The 21,749-nt window shown below is 36.4% G+C and overlaps 1 protein-coding gene across 2 annotated transcripts; it reads right to left on the bottom strand.

The window, feature by feature from the left end:
- Window positions 1-315: 315 nt before the first annotated feature.
- Window positions 316-20,644, bottom strand: LOC137389493 (uncharacterized). Of its 2 annotated transcripts, none has more exons than XM_068075509.1 (16): window positions 20,462-20,644; window positions 19,318-19,532; window positions 18,924-19,065; window positions 18,013-18,144; window positions 17,704-17,876; window positions 13,988-14,075; window positions 13,232-13,378; window positions 12,632-12,770; window positions 12,249-12,378; window positions 10,597-10,738; window positions 8,559-8,755; window positions 5,747-5,950; window positions 4,713-4,909; window positions 1,820-1,901; window positions 1,410-1,559; window positions 316-645 (listed from the first exon to the last, which is right to left on the bottom strand). In XM_068075509.1, the coding sequence occupies exons 1-16, from the start codon at window positions 20,637-20,639 to the stop codon at window positions 322-324; spliced, it is 2,640 nt and encodes an 879-aa protein (XP_067931610.1). In that variant the 5' UTR covers window positions 20,640-20,644; the 3' UTR covers window positions 316-321. The 2 variants fall into 2 exon arrangements, with proteins under 2 accessions (XP_067931610.1, XP_067931609.1); XM_068075508.1 differs by having other exon boundaries at window positions 1,814-1,901; window positions 13,988-14,087; window positions 17,722-17,876.
- Between the last annotated feature and the right edge of the window lie 1,105 nt (window positions 20,645-21,749).

Genomic DNA, 21,749 nt, shown 5'->3' with positions numbered 1-21,749 from the left:
ATCCTAGGTACTTCATGACCCACCATCATCTACCTTCCAATCTTATTTTATCTCAAATTTTAACAATGCGCTTTTGTCACTATATTTTCCAAATATTTTATCATTGCAATGGTGAGTCTAGATTGGTCTTGCCTCATCCAATTTTGTAACTTTCTAGCTTTGTATGCAAGCAACGATCAAGTGTCCCTTGCCGATACAACATTTCGGGCATAGTGACACAACGCTATTGCTTTTTCTCAGCACTGATGATTTACATATTTTATTGAATCTTTATAAAAAAAACTTAAAAATCAAAACTCATTTCAACAAATAACATAATCATTAACTCGGTGGCTCAAGGTTGCTTACTAGTACTGTTTGCATGGAGTCACTTGACTGACAGTTACTGACTAAACTACCTTGGACAACATCGATGGGCAGTGCTGCTTTGTCGTGATTCTCGGCAGCGACTGGCTCAACCAGTGTCACTGATTTACTGTTCTGCTCCAGTATTTGATTGCCCGCTTCCACAATCCTTGGTTCACCTTCGACTAGCATGTGTGATTGGCCTAATACTTGACCACTCTGGTCGACGATTGAATGGCTAGGATAGCCAACCAGCTGTAACTGTTCCTGAGTCAAGTCAGTGACGATTAGAGTCCGGCCCTGTTTGGGGAATACAAATATTCATTTCATAAACTTGAAAGCTTGCAAGTCCGACTGATGAGCAAAAGCTGGCAGACTGTCTGGTAACTGCAGTTCTTGCAAGAAAGCTAGAGCTCGATCGGTACATATGTGTACGTACACTAGCAACAATCTCCTACACGACCTGCTGCTATTGCTGTTATATACAACTTTTTTTCTAGCTTTATGTATCTAAAGCACTAACACTAACTTTTTCCTCAATAGTACGCTCTGGTCACAGTGATAACAATTTATGCTCACATGATAAAAATGCCTAAATAAATCAAACTGCAAGAATGCAGAACAAGATATGGACAAGTCAAAGAGTATATTGTGTGATTTTAGATAAATCAAATAAAAGACCAACTAGAAGGGCTAATTGACAAAAGCTAATTGGTCATAAAATGGAATCTATCATAAAGTTTATATGTGCTGTAGCTTTGATTTCAGGAACTGGTACATCAGAAAATGATACAAGAGCTAACATGAATGCTAGAATAGCAGCTACAGAGCTATGCTGTCATTGGTAGTCATCAGCAAGTTTTGTAAAAAAAAAATTAACGCCTCAGTTGTAGAAGGCACAGTATGTAAACATTTGCTTTATGACAGTAATTTGTGGATTCTGTGGAAAAATTGTTTTCACCGACTACACTAGGGTTTGTTGAAGAATATAGCATTTTGGGAAAGGTTATGACTGGTAGAATGGGTAGAAAACAAATGAGCTATGCAATTGACAAAAAACTTGCCTCCCCATCTGCCACCATGTTTTGTTGCTCCATTGCAGCAGTCATGGCTAAATGCTCCAGTCCACTTCCATCTACTCCTGTGATAGTGGTCTGGTCTGCTTGCTGAGGACCCAATGCTAGTGTACCGTCGAAGTCTTCCTCAACTTCTACCTACATGTATATTACAAACATAAAATGTCGCAACTACATACTGCCATGCTGTACATTAAATGTTTAGCCTATAGTCAATGACTTGATAGCCAGGATAGCATTAGCTTCACAAATATAGCTCTCTACAATAGACGCTGCTCAGAACCTAAGCTCAACTAGTAAGCTGGTACCGATACTGTAGTGCTCGATGAATAGAGCTAGCAATGAACTCCAAATAGCAAATGAAAATAACTCGACAACTTCAAGGAGGTTACCTGCACTGACACTGGAACGTGTTGCTTGACATGCTCTTGAACAATAGCAAAGTCTGTGAAGGTCTCATGGCAGAAGCCACACATGTACCTGCAAGACCAGTTGATAGTTTCATGACGTCAAGACAGCAGAAACTGGAATTTCTGACCCAGTGCGCTAGAACATGATGCCGACTGGTAAAAAAACATCAGCCCATATGGGTGCATTAGAAAACACTAAGTCAAACGCCTACTTGTGATGGCCTGCACATATGCTGTAGCATTCCAGCAAAAACTAACTACACCTGATGTGAGCCCTAATAAACACTTGCCATTACGAGTGAAGTGAAGAGGCTGGTGAAAATTAACAAGGAGGAATATAATAAAAATATATCAACTAAGTTTGTATCAGAGTGAGTTATGTCTCGTATTTTTATTTTATTTATTTAATTGTTATATTCATTCATATTTACTTCTGAAGCTACCACATCACCGAGCTTACCCATCCACTCACATCTCTCTAAGGTAGTGCTGGGCACAGGTGATAAAACTCGTTGAACTCGCGGGTTTATCTCCTATCGAGTTTCGGGTAATAGAAATTTTGAGCATTTCGATCTTGCAGGTTTGGGTTTTGGTACATGAATGCGTCGAGTAGACTGGAAAAAACTCGGTCTATTGCGCCCTGAGCTCTAAACACTATTTAATAGCCCGCCTGTTAACTTTAGAACCCTGGCCGTTTTTGTAAATGCGTGTCAGCAACCCTGGGCAATCTGCTCAACGATCCGAAGTTTTTAAACTTTTATTACATATATCTGAACGTGCTCATAACACAATGATATTTGGTAAAATACTGGTAAAAAAAGTCAGGCAACCCACAGCAAATGTCATCAAACAGAAAAAAACAGTACTTTACCAGTAATGGGCTAAAACTATAAAAGTCTATGATTTAAAAAAATTTATAAAAACATTTACAATAGCATCATATCCATTGAGCACATGTTCATCATTATTTTATTACTCAAAATATACTGGAAAATTATAAGTATTATAAAATTCTTTGTTTGCATCACAAACATTTATGACCTACCAACAAACAAGTTGTATCGATTTTTCCGCGATATCGATCAAATAAAATTTGTTATTAAAACTAAGGAACTAGGTTATTTGAAAACTGTTACAAATGGAAGTGAACTTTCTGGTCAAATATCTTGTGCAAAAATTAATTTTATTGGTTTACGTTGTTGCTTAGAAACGGCTTTTGTAAACAAAGCCATGTGAATGCCGGAATTCTGGCCAATAGAGATTCTGACACACCCTACGCAATGCTGGAAAACCGACAGTTAGGGTTCAAGCTTCAAAGGGTTAAGGCTGCGAGCACGAATATCGGTCGATAGAAAATAGTAAAAAACAATAAATTGAATAGAATTATAATTGCATAGTAAACTTTAAAATTTCTGATGTTTAGAAATTTCAGACATAACCAAACTCAATACCCAAAAAACCCGTTGGCCAAGAAGTACTCGTGCCAAGCACTACTAGCTACCCGATACAGATGGTTCCCAACCTACAAACGAGTTACGTTTCAAACGATTGTTCGTAAGGTAAATTTGTTCGCAAGTTGCTTCAGTGCTATATTTTGTATTATAATTTATGTTCAACGCCTAAATAAGTATATTGAAGGTTTATATAAGTATGTTTAAGGCTTGTATAAGTAACCTGTATTGGTTTGTACTGAAAAAAATATTTAACAAAATGGAGATAATACTTTGGTAGACGCCGGGCCATGACACTGCATTTCTTATTTATTGTATGTCTTGTCCTTTTTATTATATTGTTGTTTTTATCATTATGCTATCACTTATCGTTGTTGTCTTATTTTTTGTATGTGTTGTCCATTTATTATATCGTTGTTTCACTCGTTATGCTATTGTTGTATCTGATATACTGTCATAACGCTATCACTTATCGTCACTTATATTGTTGTCATACCAACGCGCTAGCGGTCCTATTTATTCACCTTGTTAGCTGGTGTTCTTACTGTTTGCCGTTAGCCGGAACGGTTGATATTATTGTATATAAATGAGTGCGCTCATTTAGTTGAGCAGAGCAGATAGCTGTACGCTCCTCGGCTAGTGAAATTTCCTTCGCTAATTAAAAGCTGAATGAAACTACACGCACTCTCTTCTCTTTATTTATTAGTATAGATCGTGCCAAGTAAAGGCCGGCAAATCCCTTTACAATACGTATGTAAAGTTCAAACAAATAACTCGAAAGTTATTCGAGTTACGAACAACGGTACATACGTTCGTATGTACCGTTATTCGAGTTACGAACAACGGTACATACGTTCGTATGTACCGTTGTTCGTAACTCGAATTTTCGTAAGTAGGGAACCGTCTGTACTCAAAAAGCTCGAACCGAAGGGGCGGTCTAAACTTGTTGGCCAAAAAGTACCCGTGCCCAGCACTACTTCAAGGTACAATAATAACCAAAACCTTTACTAATTATCACTCTAGACATTGCATTTGTTTCAATGCAACCAGCAATTACCTGCATTATTTATGAAGGAGTTTTAATAAGTTTTTGGGCTGGAATGATACAAATGAATTATAGGGTATCCTTGTAAGCATATTTTCTCCATCATGTGACGGTTTAACATACAAAGTAGGTCTCGGAATTAATTAACTTTTCATGTCAAGGTTTGACTGTTACTAGTAACTAAAGTAGAACACTCCTTGGAGGATGATGGCCAAGACTGCCTCTCTTACAATATAATGGGACAACCCAACATATTTCAGATCCATGCTGACAGTTGCATGCGCAACCGGGTGTAGGTGAAGTAATAAGAAAGCTATGCTACATGCATTTATCCCACTGAGCCGACTCAAAAGCCCGCACTGTGGTGAATGACAAATATACCTACCTCTGAGGGGTGTGATACTGCTCTTCAGCCAACTGGGTACTCAGTATATCATGATGCATGTGGCACTTCTCCTGGTGATACCTGAGTGTATGCTTCTGCTGATAGGCCTTGCCACAGAGACACATGAATGCTGTGGGCGTATGCACAGCTTTGTGTGCACTCAAATTTGTGCTTGTCTTGAATGACTTGTTACAAACCTGAGGAGCGATATACATGTGTATCTGTTATGATGAGATGAATAACCTACATGTGTGTTTGGAATTATGTCAACCCGTCAATGCTATCAATATAGTTATCTATTGATATCAAAAGAGCATTCCTTCTCTACTGACTAGAGATGCATGCAAAATTAGTTGTAGCACAATTTACTGTTGTCAAATATACAAAACCTATAATATATATCACTTACATACTAGTTCTGAGTGTTTAGGAACAACTATATACAGCAATGCCAGTTTTCGCGGTTAATGGAGACCGGCATCCCCACACAATAAGTGAAAATTCGCGAAACAAAACTAATGCTTTAAAGTATATGTATGAGCGAAAATCTAAACACCACAACACTTGGACGGATTTATAAACATACTTTATTTATTTCTTATACAATAAGTAAATAAATTGAAGTTATCTTGATTCACTTGCAGTTTATATTTCAACCTAAGTCCCAGCATTTTAATCCAGAGAATGCACTTACGTAGTGCGGGCGTAATTTGGACTTCATTTGGGTTCATTGTGAGAAGGATGTAGCATATTTGTGAACATAAGAGACTTATGTATTTTATGCATGTATATTTATGTATTTCAATTTTTGCAATATTGTTTTTATTTATTTGACATTTTAACAAACATTTTTTTAACCGCGAACTATTGAGACCGCGTAAGGCGAGTCACAAAGTAGCTAGAGATTACTGTACACGCACACCGATGGTCCTTGATAAGATGAAACACGTGGTTGTAAGATAATTGAGTTTGGCACATTCATTATTTAGACAGCCAGGTGTATCACATAGTTATACATATATACTATATCTTACAGTGCAAGTGAATGGCCGTTCTTCACCATGGTGCTGCATGTGTCTCTTCCAACCTGACTGGTGGTAAAATTTCTTTGGGCACTGATCGCACTGGTACTGCGGTGTGCCCATGTGTTTAGCCATGTGCTCATCCAGGGGCAGCTTCTTGAAAAAAGCCTGGTTGCATATTTGACACTTCCATGGTCGATTCCTATCCTGCAGGTTCTGGTACAACATACAAAAGATATTCAAATACTATTCTTGTTACAGGGAGCATGCAAGGGAGTGAGTGCACCAGCATGCTGATTTACTATTAATAGAAATATACTACTCCTGCTACTAATAACAAGAGTATTCTACTCCTGTTGCTAATAAAATGAGTATGTATTCTACTCCTGCTGCTAATAAAAGGAGTATTCTACTCCTGCTACTATCAATTGAAATACAGCCATATCTCGACAAACGGGCTTAATGTGTTCTGGGACTGAGTTTTTATGTCAATTTACCAGTGTCTCAAGGCCATATTCCTATACAAATAACTAAATTCAAATTAATATCAATTCACCATATCACATAAAACAGGATATTACAGCGGAAAAATGTAGTGTTAATTGTTGTAATTCATTACCTACGCTAACATAGTAACAAATACCTAATTGGCTGTTAAAATCAGTGATAAAACGTAACATTACTATGTACACTACTGGAATTTTTTACTTTCGAGACAGATGTAGTGGCTAACGACAGTCTGAGAAAGACTTAGATCACATCAATTACATAAGTACTGTTTCAGCTTATTCATGTTCTTCAATATCTTAGCTTTCAAATTAACCATTGTTTGACATGGTGAGACAGACACTGGTAGGTGTTTATAGGATTTCTCTAGAGCTTTAATGCAGAAATTTTCGATGGTATAGACTCGAAAATTGTGACGTCACAATTTTCATATTCAGTGTTGTGTGCTCTTACCGCTTATTTTATTGCTTACTGCTTATATTTATCAACTACGATAATGACGCAAGTGGTAGGCAAAGGTAGGACAACTCCAGAGAACAAATGAAGACGACGAAGAAATCAGTGTAATTAGTTCTCCATGTGCAGATAATTTCTATGATAAATAACTCAGATTCCAAGCACTATACTATGTTTTACTGATGATATTATGCACTAGCTTTCTCTTTTTATTGCGATGTTGAGGGGCACAACTGAGACTAATTAATTTCAAGCGTTGCGCGATCTCACGAAAGTGCTTTTGACCTATAGTCCTAGGGCGACGCTACTGCAGGTCACAATTTAATCGATGTGATTTCATTATCTTTATCAATAACAGTATATTTATTGAAGTATAATTAATAAACCCAGAACATGTGTTTGTTACGGTCGGGCGTTAGCATGATCCCCAGGCATTGTTGACTATCTACAATTCTAGTTTATTATTAGCGCTTTCTGGGTTTAACAGCACCGATTGTCACAGAAAAGCGCAGCCGCAATGGCAGCGAAAGAGATCGACGACCTAAGGCCAAATAAAAATTATGACATCACATTGTGGGAACCGCAACCGAGTGTTTTTTTATTGCAGGACATACTTTTGACACCCTCTTTTTCTTAATTCTATTATTCTTTGTATATTGAATATAGGCTCATTCTAAAGCCAAGACTCTTATGTACTGAAATATATGATAAAAAAATTATGTGCTTTATAATTATAATTTATGTGCTTTAACAGCAACAGGTTCACTACGCTAAAATTTTGTGACGCTATGTAACAAAACCTTTGAAGCTAACTTGAAGGAATTTAGCCTACTAAACACACACTTGAAGGAATTTAGCCTACTAAACACACACTTGAAGGAATTTAGCCTACTAAACACACACTTGAAGGAATTTAGCCTACTAAACACACACTTGAAACTTCAAACTTTTACTAAACTTACTTTAATTTCCCGTCATGTTTATTTTTTAGCCTGTTTTCAGTTTGACGCTTTTTGTTTTGCGTTCATTATAACTTTTAATAAACCTTTTAAAAACGTTTTTTAAATTGATTCAAGAAAAGAGACCAAGCAAAGCTTTCTCGAAAGCAGCTTCTTGGCCATATAGTGGCTATCGAGAACTGGCTCGTATCTCAAGGAAGAAAATTGCTTGAAATTCTGCTCGTATCTCGATTTTCCCGTAGGTTGGGGCACTCGTATGTCAAAGTGTGACTGCACAAAAGCCAGGGCTAATATCAATTTGATCTCCGACAAAAAACTAGCCCGATCCAGATCTTTTAGGTTAAATGGTAGTTTTGTGTGTTACAAATAATGAAATACAACACACAAATGTATATCTATTTATTATTTTATATAAAAAAAAAAGAAATAAAGCCATTTAGTTTTTTAATACTAGTACATGTAAATAGGAGTATTATACTGCTTTCCATTTTCCATAATTTTAGCATTTCAAATCGCATATACAGATCGTTAACATTCTGATTAAAATTAAACAGTTGTGTACAGAATTTATAAGCTATGCTGCACAGGTACACAGTACAGGTACATGCATAAACGTGAGTAATTTGCATGGAACGAAATTAATTAAATATTTTCACCTGAGTCTTAGAAACTTGCAGTTAAATGGTACTTGTAGGTGTGAAAAGCTATGATGCTATTACCATGCCTAACATGGGAAAATATGATATTAATGAAAGAAAAGCTCAGCCAATGTCAATGTAGAGAACCACAATATCAGTGCCCATACCCCATACCAATACTAGGATCCAGGCATTCCTATATGAGATACGGAGTTAAACCCGAAGGAAGTGGTTATTAAGTAAAATAAATAAAAGCGAATGTACCTTGTGGCTTTCCATGTGCTCCTTGACTAGAAAGCGCGTGCCAAACATCTTTCCACAAAGTTCACAGCTAAAAGGTTTCACTTTCTCATGTACCAACTCGGTGTGGGGTTTGAGATTCTTCAGCTGTAGTTTCTTCTTGCATATCTTACATTCGACCATCTGTTTGTAGAGATTTGTATGCTGCCCCTTTCTGTGACCTACATGTATGTGCAGCAATAGCGCCTTTACACAGCATGTCTATAGACTCACACCAGTAGTATGACAAGGGCAAGTTGTGAGAGATTTAGGGCTTGAACACCCACATAGTAGGGTTACTTGAAATGGTAGTTGTACTGCCTACTACCTATTATATTTTTGTTAGAATACAATACAGTGGACCCTCACCGTATGATTTGAATTCATTTTAGTGTTGACATTGTAAGGTGAAAATTTTGTATGGGGGGGTATAAAAACCCGTAGTAATTATTTAATGCAAGCATCCGCTGCTAACAAATATCAAAATTTGATATACGTAATGTACACATTAGAAATTAGTAACAAAATAATATGTTTACCTTAGTAACTATAGTTACCTACAGTAACTTTAGTGTACTTAGTGGTTATGATCTGCAATAAAATGTAACATTACCATGTGCAGTACGTACTGCAGAGAGTTCTTACCTTAGAGACAGATGCGTAAGATAAACGTTGAATTTAACTTAAATGAATTTAACTTACTAAATACATACATGAAACCAAGTTTTAGTATGTATTTTACTAAACTTCAACTTTGTCATTGGCTAAAATTGTATCCCTTGTTTCCGGTCTCCTTTTTACAATAACTAATAACGAATAACACCAAACTAAGCGAGATCAAACATCATATCTCTTTCATTCATCATTAGAAAGATTTCAGCGAATAGGATATCGGCGTATTTGTTATTCCGATGTAATCAACAAACCGACTGCCAAATTTGAATTTCGAGAGAGATTTTGTTGATATCATATGGTGAAAAGTATTTCAAATGGAGAGGGCGAAAAATCGTCGTTTTCTACATCGTAGGGCGAAAAAATCGTATAAAAGGGTCATCATAACCTGAGGGCGCACCGTATATAACAGACATAGTACAGTCCTATCTAGACCATATGATAGTCCCGACATACGAAAAGTTTGATATATACGAGGAAAATTCTCAGCAAACTTTTGCTTTGAGATACGAGAAGATGATGTAGTTCTCGATAAGGCCACTAGGTAGCCGTGTATGCGAGAGGCTGCTTACGAACAGCCTCTCGCTCGGTCTTTCTCATCAGACCAAAATTTTTTTTAAAAAGGCCAGCTAAAAGTGAAATTACAAGTGAGTCTAAATGCGAGGTAAAAGAGCCAAGCAGGAAAAATATAATAAAAAATAAACACAAAGACAAAATTAGAACTCAAGTTTGGTGTAAGATTGTAGCTCATTTTCATGTGTTTGAATAGTGAGCTTAAATCGTTTATGTTAAATTTAAAGTTTATGCTATGTTATGTTACGAAGCATGACAAAAGTGTTGTATACTGAATGTGTTGCTGTCAAGTCTCGCTCACACTGCCGGTAGCCGTTAACATATGCGTTGAGGGTAAAACCTTCATGCAGTACTGTACATAAAAATGTTACATTTTGTTGCAGATCATAACCACTAGATAGGTATACGTTACTTTGTAAGCATAGGCGGCGAATTAGACCAATTAAAAACATGTTTTTTCATTGTAATATTCTGTTTTTATGTGTTTTTTTAGAGGGCAGAAACGAATCTATTTAGACTGAGTTATTTTAAATAAGAAAATTTGAGAAATGAGAAAATTGACATACGAGCTCGTCCCACAACATATTAGGCTCATATGTCGAGGTATGACTGTATAGTTATCTGAAGAACTAGGTGTACTATTTAAAAACCCTATTATTGCTGTCCCAAGTAGAGAAGTATTTGACTCAATCTCAACTAGCGTTCAATTCAACTTTCGTGTTACCATCGATACCTACAACCAACTTTTTACAGTCTCCAACTACAAATATGCACTTACCTGTCTCTTTAATATGCGATTTGAGATCTACAAGAGGACCAAACTTCTCTCCGCAGTCTAGACACTCAAGTTGCTTCTCTCTGTGTGTTCGGCTGATGTGCAACTTGAGTAGCTGTTTTAGTGATGTCGTGAAATCGCATTCCTGATAAAATACAAACATGGATCAGTTGTCAACTAAAGGAATCAATTAGTGAAACTCGTAAAACAAGCCAATCAACAGTCTTGTAGCTGAAACAATTACAGAATCATATACAGTTAAAACTGAGTGTAAAATGAATAATTTCACAATGGGAAAGAACCCCTGTCTGCTCAGGCTGAGCAGATAGATACGACCATATCGGCTGATGGAACGATGCTTTAAGGTTGACTAGCAACAAAATTTACATTACAGTTATTTGGTATCAAAAAGTTCAACATGTCTTACTCTGTTGTGTTGTAGGTGCAAACTATGTGGAAATGTGATTACAAGCTCTTAAAAGCTCAAAAATGAACAGTTAATCACAGCCATCACGAAAATGGAATCCCTCTCCAAAACGGCTCAAATAGGATGTAATTGAACACGACATGCTTCTATTTACACTTTCATGCAACCTCATTCATCAAAATATTTTCACAAATATACTTCACGAATTCAATAAAACCATGTCTACTGTCCTTACGCTTCTATTTCAGCACCATTGTAATGCTGTCACTTTGAGCACTGATATCTCAAAACCTATCATAAAGATTTGTTTAGTTATTTAACCTTAGCTCGATGGAGTACATATCAGCCTCTGATAAACATGACGAGCCTGTTGGTCACCTGTGATAGTCGAAGTGCTGCAAAAATTGTTCGCGCTGTTTGGCAGGAAGCATGGGTCACATGATCAGATTACGACTAGATGATTAGACTAAGCTGAAACAAAACTGTAAAGTAGCGAGCATCTATATTTGATAAGGGCTTTCCGGTAGAACCCAAAATGTTTGTCACAAACTAGTGCTACGAGACGTTTTCTATTGAGCCTTTTATTGGCCTTTCCTTTCACTTGATAACATCACTTGCCAAAACAATAACCACATCAAGTTGAGTACGTCATCAAAATAAAGGGATTCCAACCTTCGACGTTTTCGTGATGGCTGCGATTAACTGTTTGTTTTTTTTAGCTTTTAAGAGCTTTTAATCACATTTCCACATATTTTGCACTGTACAACACAGCAGAGTAAGACATGGTGAATCTTTTGATACCAAATAACTGTAATATGAAATTTGTTGCAAGTCAACCTTTAAAAATGTATGACAATGGCAGGCATAAATATCCTAACATTTCTTTCCTTTTTCTACCATATTCCTACAAAGTTCACTAATCATTAAGAATTGATTAAGGTTTCTCATGCTTGCAATAGTAGTTGCTTTCACATGCACATGCACGAATACTATGCTGTAATATGACTGCTAATTAATAGATAACACTACAAGAACAACTCAGGATATCAGGTATACCATAATTACATTGGAAGACAGCGAATAGCTTCATGTCAACATTACTATCTATTATACATGCTGACAACAATAGTTATAATAACAGGTACAAGTGACACAAGCATAACAAGTAGAAAACCAGAAAAATACAGTAGAGCAAAACATGCCATACTAAAACAGGAAGTGACCCAACCTTGCAGTAGTGCACCATTGTTGAGTACTCATCTAAGGTGTCTGGAGACACATCAACAGAGTTATGCTCTGACTCTTTGTGTCTTTTCAAAAGGTCGATAGAGGAAAACTCCAACTCACATTGGTTGCACCTAAAGCCAAAAACATGAGTTAAGTACATGCTTCCTTCAGTTCTTTTCTCCACTCGCAGTAGGATAACTCCAACAAAAACACACAAAAGTCACAAGATGTAACTTCTTTAGCAGAGCACAGCGGTGTCACCAGTATTAGACACAGTAGAGACTGGTGAAAGACTTAAATAAGCAAGCACAAATCCAACTACACACGAAACAACGAACCATTTCTAAGTTATGAGCCAGGTCCTAACAGGTAACGGAGACTTACTTGAATATAATTTTAGAATTGTTTGTATGAACAGTTCGTGAATCGAGAACGTCTAATGCATCAGCCTCTGGGTCCATCTCCTCCTCAGAGGCTGCGTTGTCAACCTCTGGGTCAACTGTGTAGTCCTCATCAGCATCATCTGCAGCAGCCCAGAGACCATGTCAGCAGCCATTTAGACACACACCAGTACATCCAGTCATTCAAACACACATGTGTCTACATCCAGCCATTCAGACATGCATGTGTGTATATCCAGCCATTTGGACATATGTGTGTACATCCATAGAGTTAATAAACATAAATTAACTAGGAACAGTGAGGTCTAACTGTAACATGCTTACTCATTTGGTTTGGAAATTAAATCCTATGTTAAAAGGAGATTAATGGACACATTGGGGTCTCCATACAAATCAGTGCTAGTTTATGGAAGGAGGTCTTTGTTGGCACTACGGTAAAACTACCAACTCTACTGGATCTGTGTGTCTAGCAAAACGAGCTTAAGGTAATTGCGCTGTTAAACCATCTAGAGGACAACTAGTATATATCGCAAATGGTGAGCATAGTTTTCAGCAACTTAAAAACAAGAGATGTTGCACCAACCATCATCAAGTCCTGCAAGAGGATTCTCATCTTCAAGAGATTCTGCTGAAACTGTTGGTCGGGTCGCCAGGTCAAGGTTCACTGTAGTATCTGGAGGTGGGTGGGTGATGATTGGTGGAGGAAACATTAGGTGCACCTGGTATTCTCCTGTATAACACAACATGAGTTCTACGAGTGCCTTTAGGGATAGACAGTGTCAGCTTTCGTGGCACCAAAACTTTGGACACAATGGTTATGAATAAAATGTGTCTGCCATGACAGCTACTGACATATTGATAGCTACTGACATATCGACAGCTACTGACATATTGACAGCTACTGACATATTGACAGCTACTGACATATTGACAGCTACTGACATAATTGACAGCTACTGTCATAACTGCATCCAACTAATAAAGTCATTATAAACTTTAAAAAATCTAAAATCTTTTCTCAAACAGAACTGTCACTTCAAAAGAGTTTTATCTCCTTATTTCCATGTAGAACATCTGTTGTCATAAAGGTTTCTTTAAAATACAGTAAGTTCTTAAGGATGCTGGCATCAACAAATGTTAGCAAGAATTTTGGTGGAAAGCTAAAAAAATTTTGTTCATAGAGCTTGACCCTAGTAACACACAGATGTGCTTTTATCAAATTTGCTGTCTTCAACAAATGATATTAGTTGTAAAACAATGCAAATTATTCTCACCTTGCAGGAGGTAGTGAAGAACGTACAATATATATATAATGAAAAAAAATAAACAACAAGCTCACCACTTTGAATATTCTTGGAGAGGGTTACGTGACACTCCTGTTCGACAGAGGCTTTGAGGATATGTGCCACTGAAGACTGTCGTATGGCCTCACTTGATGTCTACAACATCAATATTCAGATCATCATTGACGAGCCGGGGACATACTGAGAAGATCTAACCACTCACGCCGCAATAAAACCTTTTACCAGAAATGATATGTGATGACTCAAAATGGAGTACATATAAAGCGACTATAACCATACTTTTGAAAAATAAAACATTTTCAATGTCATTAGCTGTGATTTCAGTTCTGGTATATCAATAACCTACACCGCATACAGTCAAACATGGATAACTCGTCCACAGATAGCTCGAACACATGGTTAATTCGAACATTTCCTTTGGTCCATTCCCACGTAATGATAAATTGCTATAGATAACTCGAACTCAACACTGTTAATTCGAACTGTTTTTTGCCCAACGGCTACCGAAACGGTTGTTATCGCTTTAGAAAATCACTTTATTCAAAGCCATAGAGGTAAACTTCATCTTTTCGTAATTCATAAGCGTCGTTATTACCACAATCGGCAAAATATTTTTGTCAACGACTTTTCTGAAGGTTTGGTGAAATTTGATTTATACTGCTATACGATGAGTAGCACGGGCTAGCCGGGTCACGGGCGCAAGGATTTTCGCCACGCACATACAAAACAAAAACAGCATGTTGTTTTTGTTTTGTATTAGCGTGGCGAAAATCTTTGAGTGCGTGACCCGGCTAGCCCGTGATGAATAGTTTTCCGACGTTGATTCCGTGTTGAATCAACGTCGGAATGTTGAATGTTCAAAACGTCTTAAAAATTGTTGTAATTAAACTTTAACGTTGTCTGAGCTACAAAAAACTATTCATCGTTTGACCTAAACACAGAATACGTGTGTACATTCAATAAGTATCTATTAAAAAAACGTGAGTGATATAGAATGTACGTAAAACTTCTAATTGAACTGTCTCGGAGTGTTGCTCTTAACGAATCCCAGGTAAAGTAAGATAATTTTTGCATAAACTTCAAGAAAAAACGGCAAAATTGATCGTGGGTAAAAACCCAAAAGAAAAAAATGTCTTTTCTTTTGAGCATTTCAACAACGATCAAGTTTTGCCAATGTCAATCTGAAAAACGTCCTGGCAATAACATCACCTCAAACAACAAACCAATCTCAAGTGATAGAAAAATCTCTATACTTTTTAAAAAACGTTTTAAACTTTACATTAGAAGCATTTAATTTGAAACAAGCCATTTGTGCTTTTGATTTATATTATAGTTTGTAAATGTACATGTATCTACTAATAAATAAGTAAATATATGGACTTGTGACAGTGCTCTGATAACTTGAACGCTCTGATAATTCGAACACTTTTGCTCGGTCCCTTGAAGTTCGAGTTATCCATGTTTGACTGTATATTTTCATCTTCACCGACATGATTTACCTTACACATGCCTATTTATAGTTATTTATTTTCCCTACTACTGAATACAAGATGGAAACTATGTCATCTGTTGAAGACAGAGGTTTGCAAGGAAATACATTTTATTTTACCCAGCTTTAAAAACAGAAAATTTATCTTCCTTTGTACCAAAAGCCTTATTACCATTTTTCAATGCTTGCCACCCCTAAAACTCATTCTATTGGAATTGAACATTTACTATCCTTAGCTCAGTGGAACACACATCATTTTTAGATGAGTTAGCATCTCAACCAGATACAATTCATACTCCAAGCAATGGTACAAACCCCCCCCCCACAAGGATAGACGACGGCTATCATATGGGCGGGGTTTAATGATCCAGCTTTGTTAGGATTGTGCTAGCCGGGGTTTTGGTGCTAACACAGTTCTCGTGGGGCAGTCGCGTTGCCTTGTTAGGTTTATAGGTCTAGATTTTTATTGCTTATATGCGTCGATCGCAGATAACTGATTTCCGGTTAGTAGTACAAAACAACAAAACCTGTAACCAGCAAACACGTAATTCTCTCTTTCCCTCTTCAATTTTAGCGATATACTAAGATCCATGGAAAATAAAACATTTCAAATTACCTATTTTTATCAATTTTGAAATATTTAGGGGTCGTAGTATATGCTTAAAGTTAAATATAATTTACCCGAAATCCTCCGAACGACGTCCTTTTTTTCTAATTTTTTAGTAATATTTTGCCACCCCTAACATAAAATGACAAAATCTGTCATCCTTGTCATACTGTTTGACCTGGCCAATACGATGGGACAGCAAGCAAAGCTGTGCTGTGTAGTTTTCATACTCAAAATCTAAATATAAAACCAAATTTGGGCCTTTTCACAAAGGCGACTATTAATATCACAAATGCTCGTGAATGGCAACTGACTGATCATAAGAGTGACAATATTGGGCAACTATATTTATTTGACAACAAAATGAAACCAACAGATCAGTAAAATAATCACTATTGTTCTTAATATTTGTAAATTCACAAGGGGCTTTATTCAGCATATTTCTTTCATTTCTTTCAGCTCGATCATTAAACCCCGCCCACATGATTCTCGTCGCCTATTCTGTAGGGTTGTATATCATTGCTCCAAGGAAGCAGCTGCCATTGCTGACACAATTTAGTCCGGAGAATTCTACTGGTTCGACAAATGTTGGCACAATCTATTTTAGCTAAAATTGAGTTCACCACTGAGAATCCCAATGCACCACTATTTTCTTCCTATGCATAATCATGAGATTGGACCTCTGAAGCTAAGCTTCATCATTTGAATAGCTTTGTCTGACACATCAGTTAGAAATCCCACAAAATCGTCACATGATTCTAATTTCTATCATAAAAGCTACGAGTTGCCGTTTTTTTACCCACTTTATAACTAATCATAAGAATAATACCGGTAAGAGAAATAAACTTATACTCAGTACAAATCCAACATTTAAAGTAAAAACCTTTTTAGAGAGACCTTAAATCATATTAGGAATCCAGGCAATGACATTACTAAACTTCCATGATAATAAGCACTAGCATAAACATATGTTAACTACATCGGGAAAACGGTAACAATAACATGTGTTAACTATATTCAGAGCATGATAGCAACAACATATGTTAACCATATTTGGAAAATGCTAACAATAACATATATTAACCGTATTCAGAGAATGCTGACAATAACATAAGTTAACTATATTTGGAAAATGCTTACAATAACATATAATAACTGTATTCAGAGAATGAAGACAGTAGCATATGTTAACTATATTTAGAGCATAATAACAACAACATATGTTAACTATATTTGGAAAATGCTAACTATAACATATATTAACTGTATTCAGAGAATGCTGACAATAACATATGTTAACTATATTCAGAGAATTCTGACAATAACATATATTAACTATATTCAGAGAATTCTGACAATAACATATGTTAATTACATCAAAACATGTTAGCATGTTAACTACATGCTTCCAATAATAGTTAACTACATTCTTAGCATGCTAGCAATCACACGTCAACTAGAATCAGAACATATAATAGCTGTAAACACTAACATAGGTTTACTGTATGCGAAGCTTGTTTAAACTGTTTATATACCTCATCAATCTTAACACTCCAAACTATGCCACAGTCTTGACCTACTAACCTCTGAAACAGTCCTAACTAAATACTACTAGTCATGACCTACTAACCTCTGAAAATGTCCGAACTATATGCTAGTACTGATCTACTAACCTCTGGAACATGTGGGTCCAGTTTTGCTACCTTTGGAGTAACATACTGCTGCAGAAGCGTGTTAGGTTTACGCTTTCGCCCAGACCTCCTGACATCACCGCTGTCATCGACATCGGCTCCCAACTCATTGTATGAAGCTTCCTGTTGTTCGAGATCTGTAATTAGCCAAACCAAATCACCACTGTTGCTACATCTGGAGCCGAATTACAAAGAATATTTCAGATAATGACAACACTGTTGAAAAGATGAGATCAGCTGCTCATAATTAGACCTATATGACAAAAGTGTCACCATTTTCGATTATGCCTGCGGTCCTTCCAACCTCGTCCCCCTTGCTCAGTTCGGATGCGATCTCATTGTCTAATTTCTTGAGAACATACTGCTCTAGGAATGTATTGGCTTTGATGACACTGTCATACTGGCCTGCAAAAAACACAACTGTTGATAAGAGTTGTCTTCCCAAGCTAAAAGTATTAGCATGAGATTCTTTCTAAACAAAAGCTGTAACTAAAGACAAATACTTTCATAAGACAAACATTACCATTCAACACCTATAGTTAAGCTGGACATAGTTTTAGGCAAAGTGCACCATATGTTGAATATTTTTATATTAGTTAATAATTTTTAATGCTTGAAAGCTATGAAAAATTAGAAAATCTTTTGACCTTGCAGCATTTAAAAAAAGGAGACAAGTTCAAACCAGTTGATTTTAACAGTTATCTCCGTTGGTAACAACATTCCTGTCAACTAAATAATTCTAATTCTTCCAATTAGTTGCAACTAAAGTTGTAACTAATGGGAACGTCTTAGAATTCTCTTGTTGAATTTCATTATTTGGAAGACTTAATCCGTTAATACATTAGAGTGTAGATGTACCTACATACGTAATGTGCTGCTGCTGGCATGTAAGTTTAAGACAAAGTGATTGCCAAATACTAACAACAAGCAATAAACTTATGAAGCTTTACAAAAATAAGAGAAAGGAGAACTAGGGGTCTCACAGTTGCTATGAGTAACCAAAAACTTCGCAGGTAGATGCAATTATGCAAATGACAACTATATTGCGCATCTTTGAAGCAGAGAAGTAAAACATTAATCTACTCTCAGAATATCAGACAGCCTAAAGGGTATAAACAGTGAGATTATAAATGCTGAGGCTATAAATACTGAGACTATAAATGCCAGACATCTTGAATACTAACCCTGCAAGACACAGAACTGCTGTCCCTCATCTCTCAAACAAGTCATTCCAGACTTGACCTCAAGGTCACCCCAAAACTGCTGCTGGTCATCAATCAGACTGAGTATGGTCGGGGAGACGACTAGAGAGGCGTGGCTAAATAGCTGTAAAGAAAAGTCAACCGTGAAATAGCAAAAAGAATGCTAACTGCATAAAATTGAAATGTATGATATAAAAATAAGGTGTTTAAAAAATTTCGAGAGAGAGAGAGAGAAAGCTCTCAGGCTACTTCCCGTGCAACGTGAGAGAAATTAATTCCATACAAAGGCATTCTTAAAATTTTCTGACACAATGATAGAATATCAAAACGACAAATGCGAGAACATATTTGGTTCAATGGCCAATGATTCACATACCTGCACATGCTGCACTCCAGCCTGTGCACTCATCACTGTAGCCAATGTCTTTTTTCTCCCCCTGAGAGTTTTCACTCCTTTTTTAGCATCATGCCCTTTGAGATGAAAGAGGAAGTCTGCTCGGCTGATGACAGCTTTATCACACGTCGGGCAGTGATAATGACTCCGCTGCTTGAAAACCCCGCAGTCTTGATTGCACTTGTAAATGGCCATTCCTGAAAAAGACAAGAAAATTTGCCAAATAAGATGCCTTTTGACTGCACGATAAAAACATAATAAACCGCTGAAGATCATCCACATGAATGAGAAGGAAGTAAACTCGAAATTAACTGACTCACATAGGACGTTGATTGGCTCATGTAAATGTACTAAACACCATGAATTAAAATACATCTGTTAGAGTCAACAAATGTATTCTAACTCATGGTGTTAAATGCAATATTTATGATGGCTGAGCTTTTAAAAAAATATATAATATACTAGAAAACGAAGTTGCATCTACATGCTTTAGCCTACCGGTGGCCAAAACTATCAAATTAGAGATATTATTTTCATCATGCACAGTAATGCAACATCAGTGTAAAATACTACAGCCATAGCATGCTACAAATCTGATTGCATAATAACCTACAAGGGTTGAGCAAAAATTTGCTCAACCCTTTTAGATTATTAAGAAATCCAGCAGCAACCCCTTGCTGGTTTTGCTTCCATATTAACAGGTTCAAAGATTATTATACAAGTTTACTATTTGATGCTTATAACTGAATTATAAATCATGACAAACCATGTTGCAACCGAAGATACATTCGTTTTGTTTAAAGCTTGGGCGTTCACTTTTAGAAATGATCTGAGAATTGGTAGATTGTATAAATACATCATATAAATAAATTAAACACTACTAATCACTATTTTTATGCTAGAACTAATCATTGTTTAACAAAAAATAAATTGATACACTGAAAAGGTAAGTTTTACTGTGATGTCACTTCATCACTAGAATTGAGACACGTTTACAATATAATTTTAGTAGCAACTACAACCCTAAAAACTATTGATAATATCAAGATAATAACAACTATAGCGACCACTAAGTTTTAAAAGCACCCCAAAAGCAACAATTCCAGAAATAAATCAGAATAGACACCATTGTGGCTGACTTGTCTCTTTGAATGCTCTTCATGAATATGCGTTCTCACAAGATCAGTAGAAGTGAAGAGACGTTTAGCTGGTTCACAAAATGGACATGGCCATATCCCATCTTCAATCTCTTGTAAAGTGACTTCCTGCCCATTTTTCAGGATTGTTGCACGCTTTAATGCCATATATATGGTGCTGCAAATGAATGGCAAGTAAAAAATTAAAAACAATAAGGAACAAACGTTGATTCTTTAAAATCAATGGCAAAATTGTGAGATTAAAAACCAGGAGACACCGTTTTTGCATTTATTCCAACTTGGCCAATGTTCGATACAGATACAATATATTAACCATATACACGGCTATGTATTTATCATGGAGTAGTGATGCTGAAATAATTTTTTGTGTTTTTTTTAATTATGACTATCCATTATGTTTGTTCTATGCATTGTTAATGTTCATGTCATGGTCATTTTATTTAGCAAAGTACTGCAATGGAAGACAAGAAGAGCAAGACATCTGTTGTAAGAGATATAGCAGCACCTAGTGACTACAACATAGCCAGTAAAAGAAAGGAGACGTTAGATAAATATCTTCCATTTGCAGAGAAGATTAAAAAGTACTGGCATACAAAAACAACTGCAATTCCAATGGTCATTAGATGAAATAACAGCTACACATCAAATGCGGCTGGCCCAAATACTAGCAACAATGAACAAAAGTCAGTTGCAAAAAAGCCAGCTATTGGGAATGGCTAAGATCTTAAGGCGAGTGCTCAAACTCCCACGTCGCTGGTAGGAGACATGGACTTGAGCAGACATTACCATCCACTTTAAAATATGTTTTATAACATAAAGATTAGGCATGAGAGAGCAAAAAATTACATCCGTATGCTCTGTTATGTCTAAACATAATATTAGGTAACGTAACAGAAGACATATAATCTATAATGATTTTAAATAGTGATGTATTTTAAAAATTGCATATGGTTAAAACTCGATGTTCGTTTCAAAAACATTTCCATTTCAATGAAAGTTCGGTATTCCAGTTCAAAATATAGCTACACGACGATGAAAAGGATAGGCTCAAACTTGTATCTTCTCACACTATCTCTGTAATACGGTAATACCCATGATTATTCGACTTTGTCTTAGAATACCATGTCAGTTTCTAAGTTACTGTTTTCAAGTGTTCCGCCAAACCCATTAGTGATGTATTCGTTGATAACGGTATTGGCAGAAATAATAATAACACTAAAATATGCATTCGAAGGGGATACATAAATCCAGATTTCC

The sequence above is a fragment of the Watersipora subatra genome, chromosome 3 (genome assembly GCF_963576615.1).
Source record: "Watersipora subatra chromosome 3, tzWatSuba1.1, whole genome shotgun sequence".
Lineage (NCBI taxonomy): Eukaryota > Metazoa > Bryozoa > Gymnolaemata > Cheilostomatida > Watersiporidae > Watersipora > Watersipora subatra.
This window is presented reverse-complemented; position numbering and strand designations above follow the sequence as displayed.

Excerpts from the sequence above, each read along its gene's own strand:
- LOC137389493 (XM_068075509.1), bottom strand. The coding sequence starts at position 20,639 with ATGGCATTAAAGCGTGCAACAATCCTGAAAAATGGGCAGGAAGTCACT. Across the intron at positions 12,771-13,231 it reads TCTTGCAGGACTTGATGATG|ATGATGCTGATGAGGACTAC; the intron begins GTTGGTGCAACA and ends GGGCTGCTGCAG. Across the intron at positions 5,951-8,558 it reads AGCACATGGAAAGCCACAAG|AACCTGCAGGATAGGAATCG; the intron begins GTACATTCGCTT and ends ATGTTGTACCAG.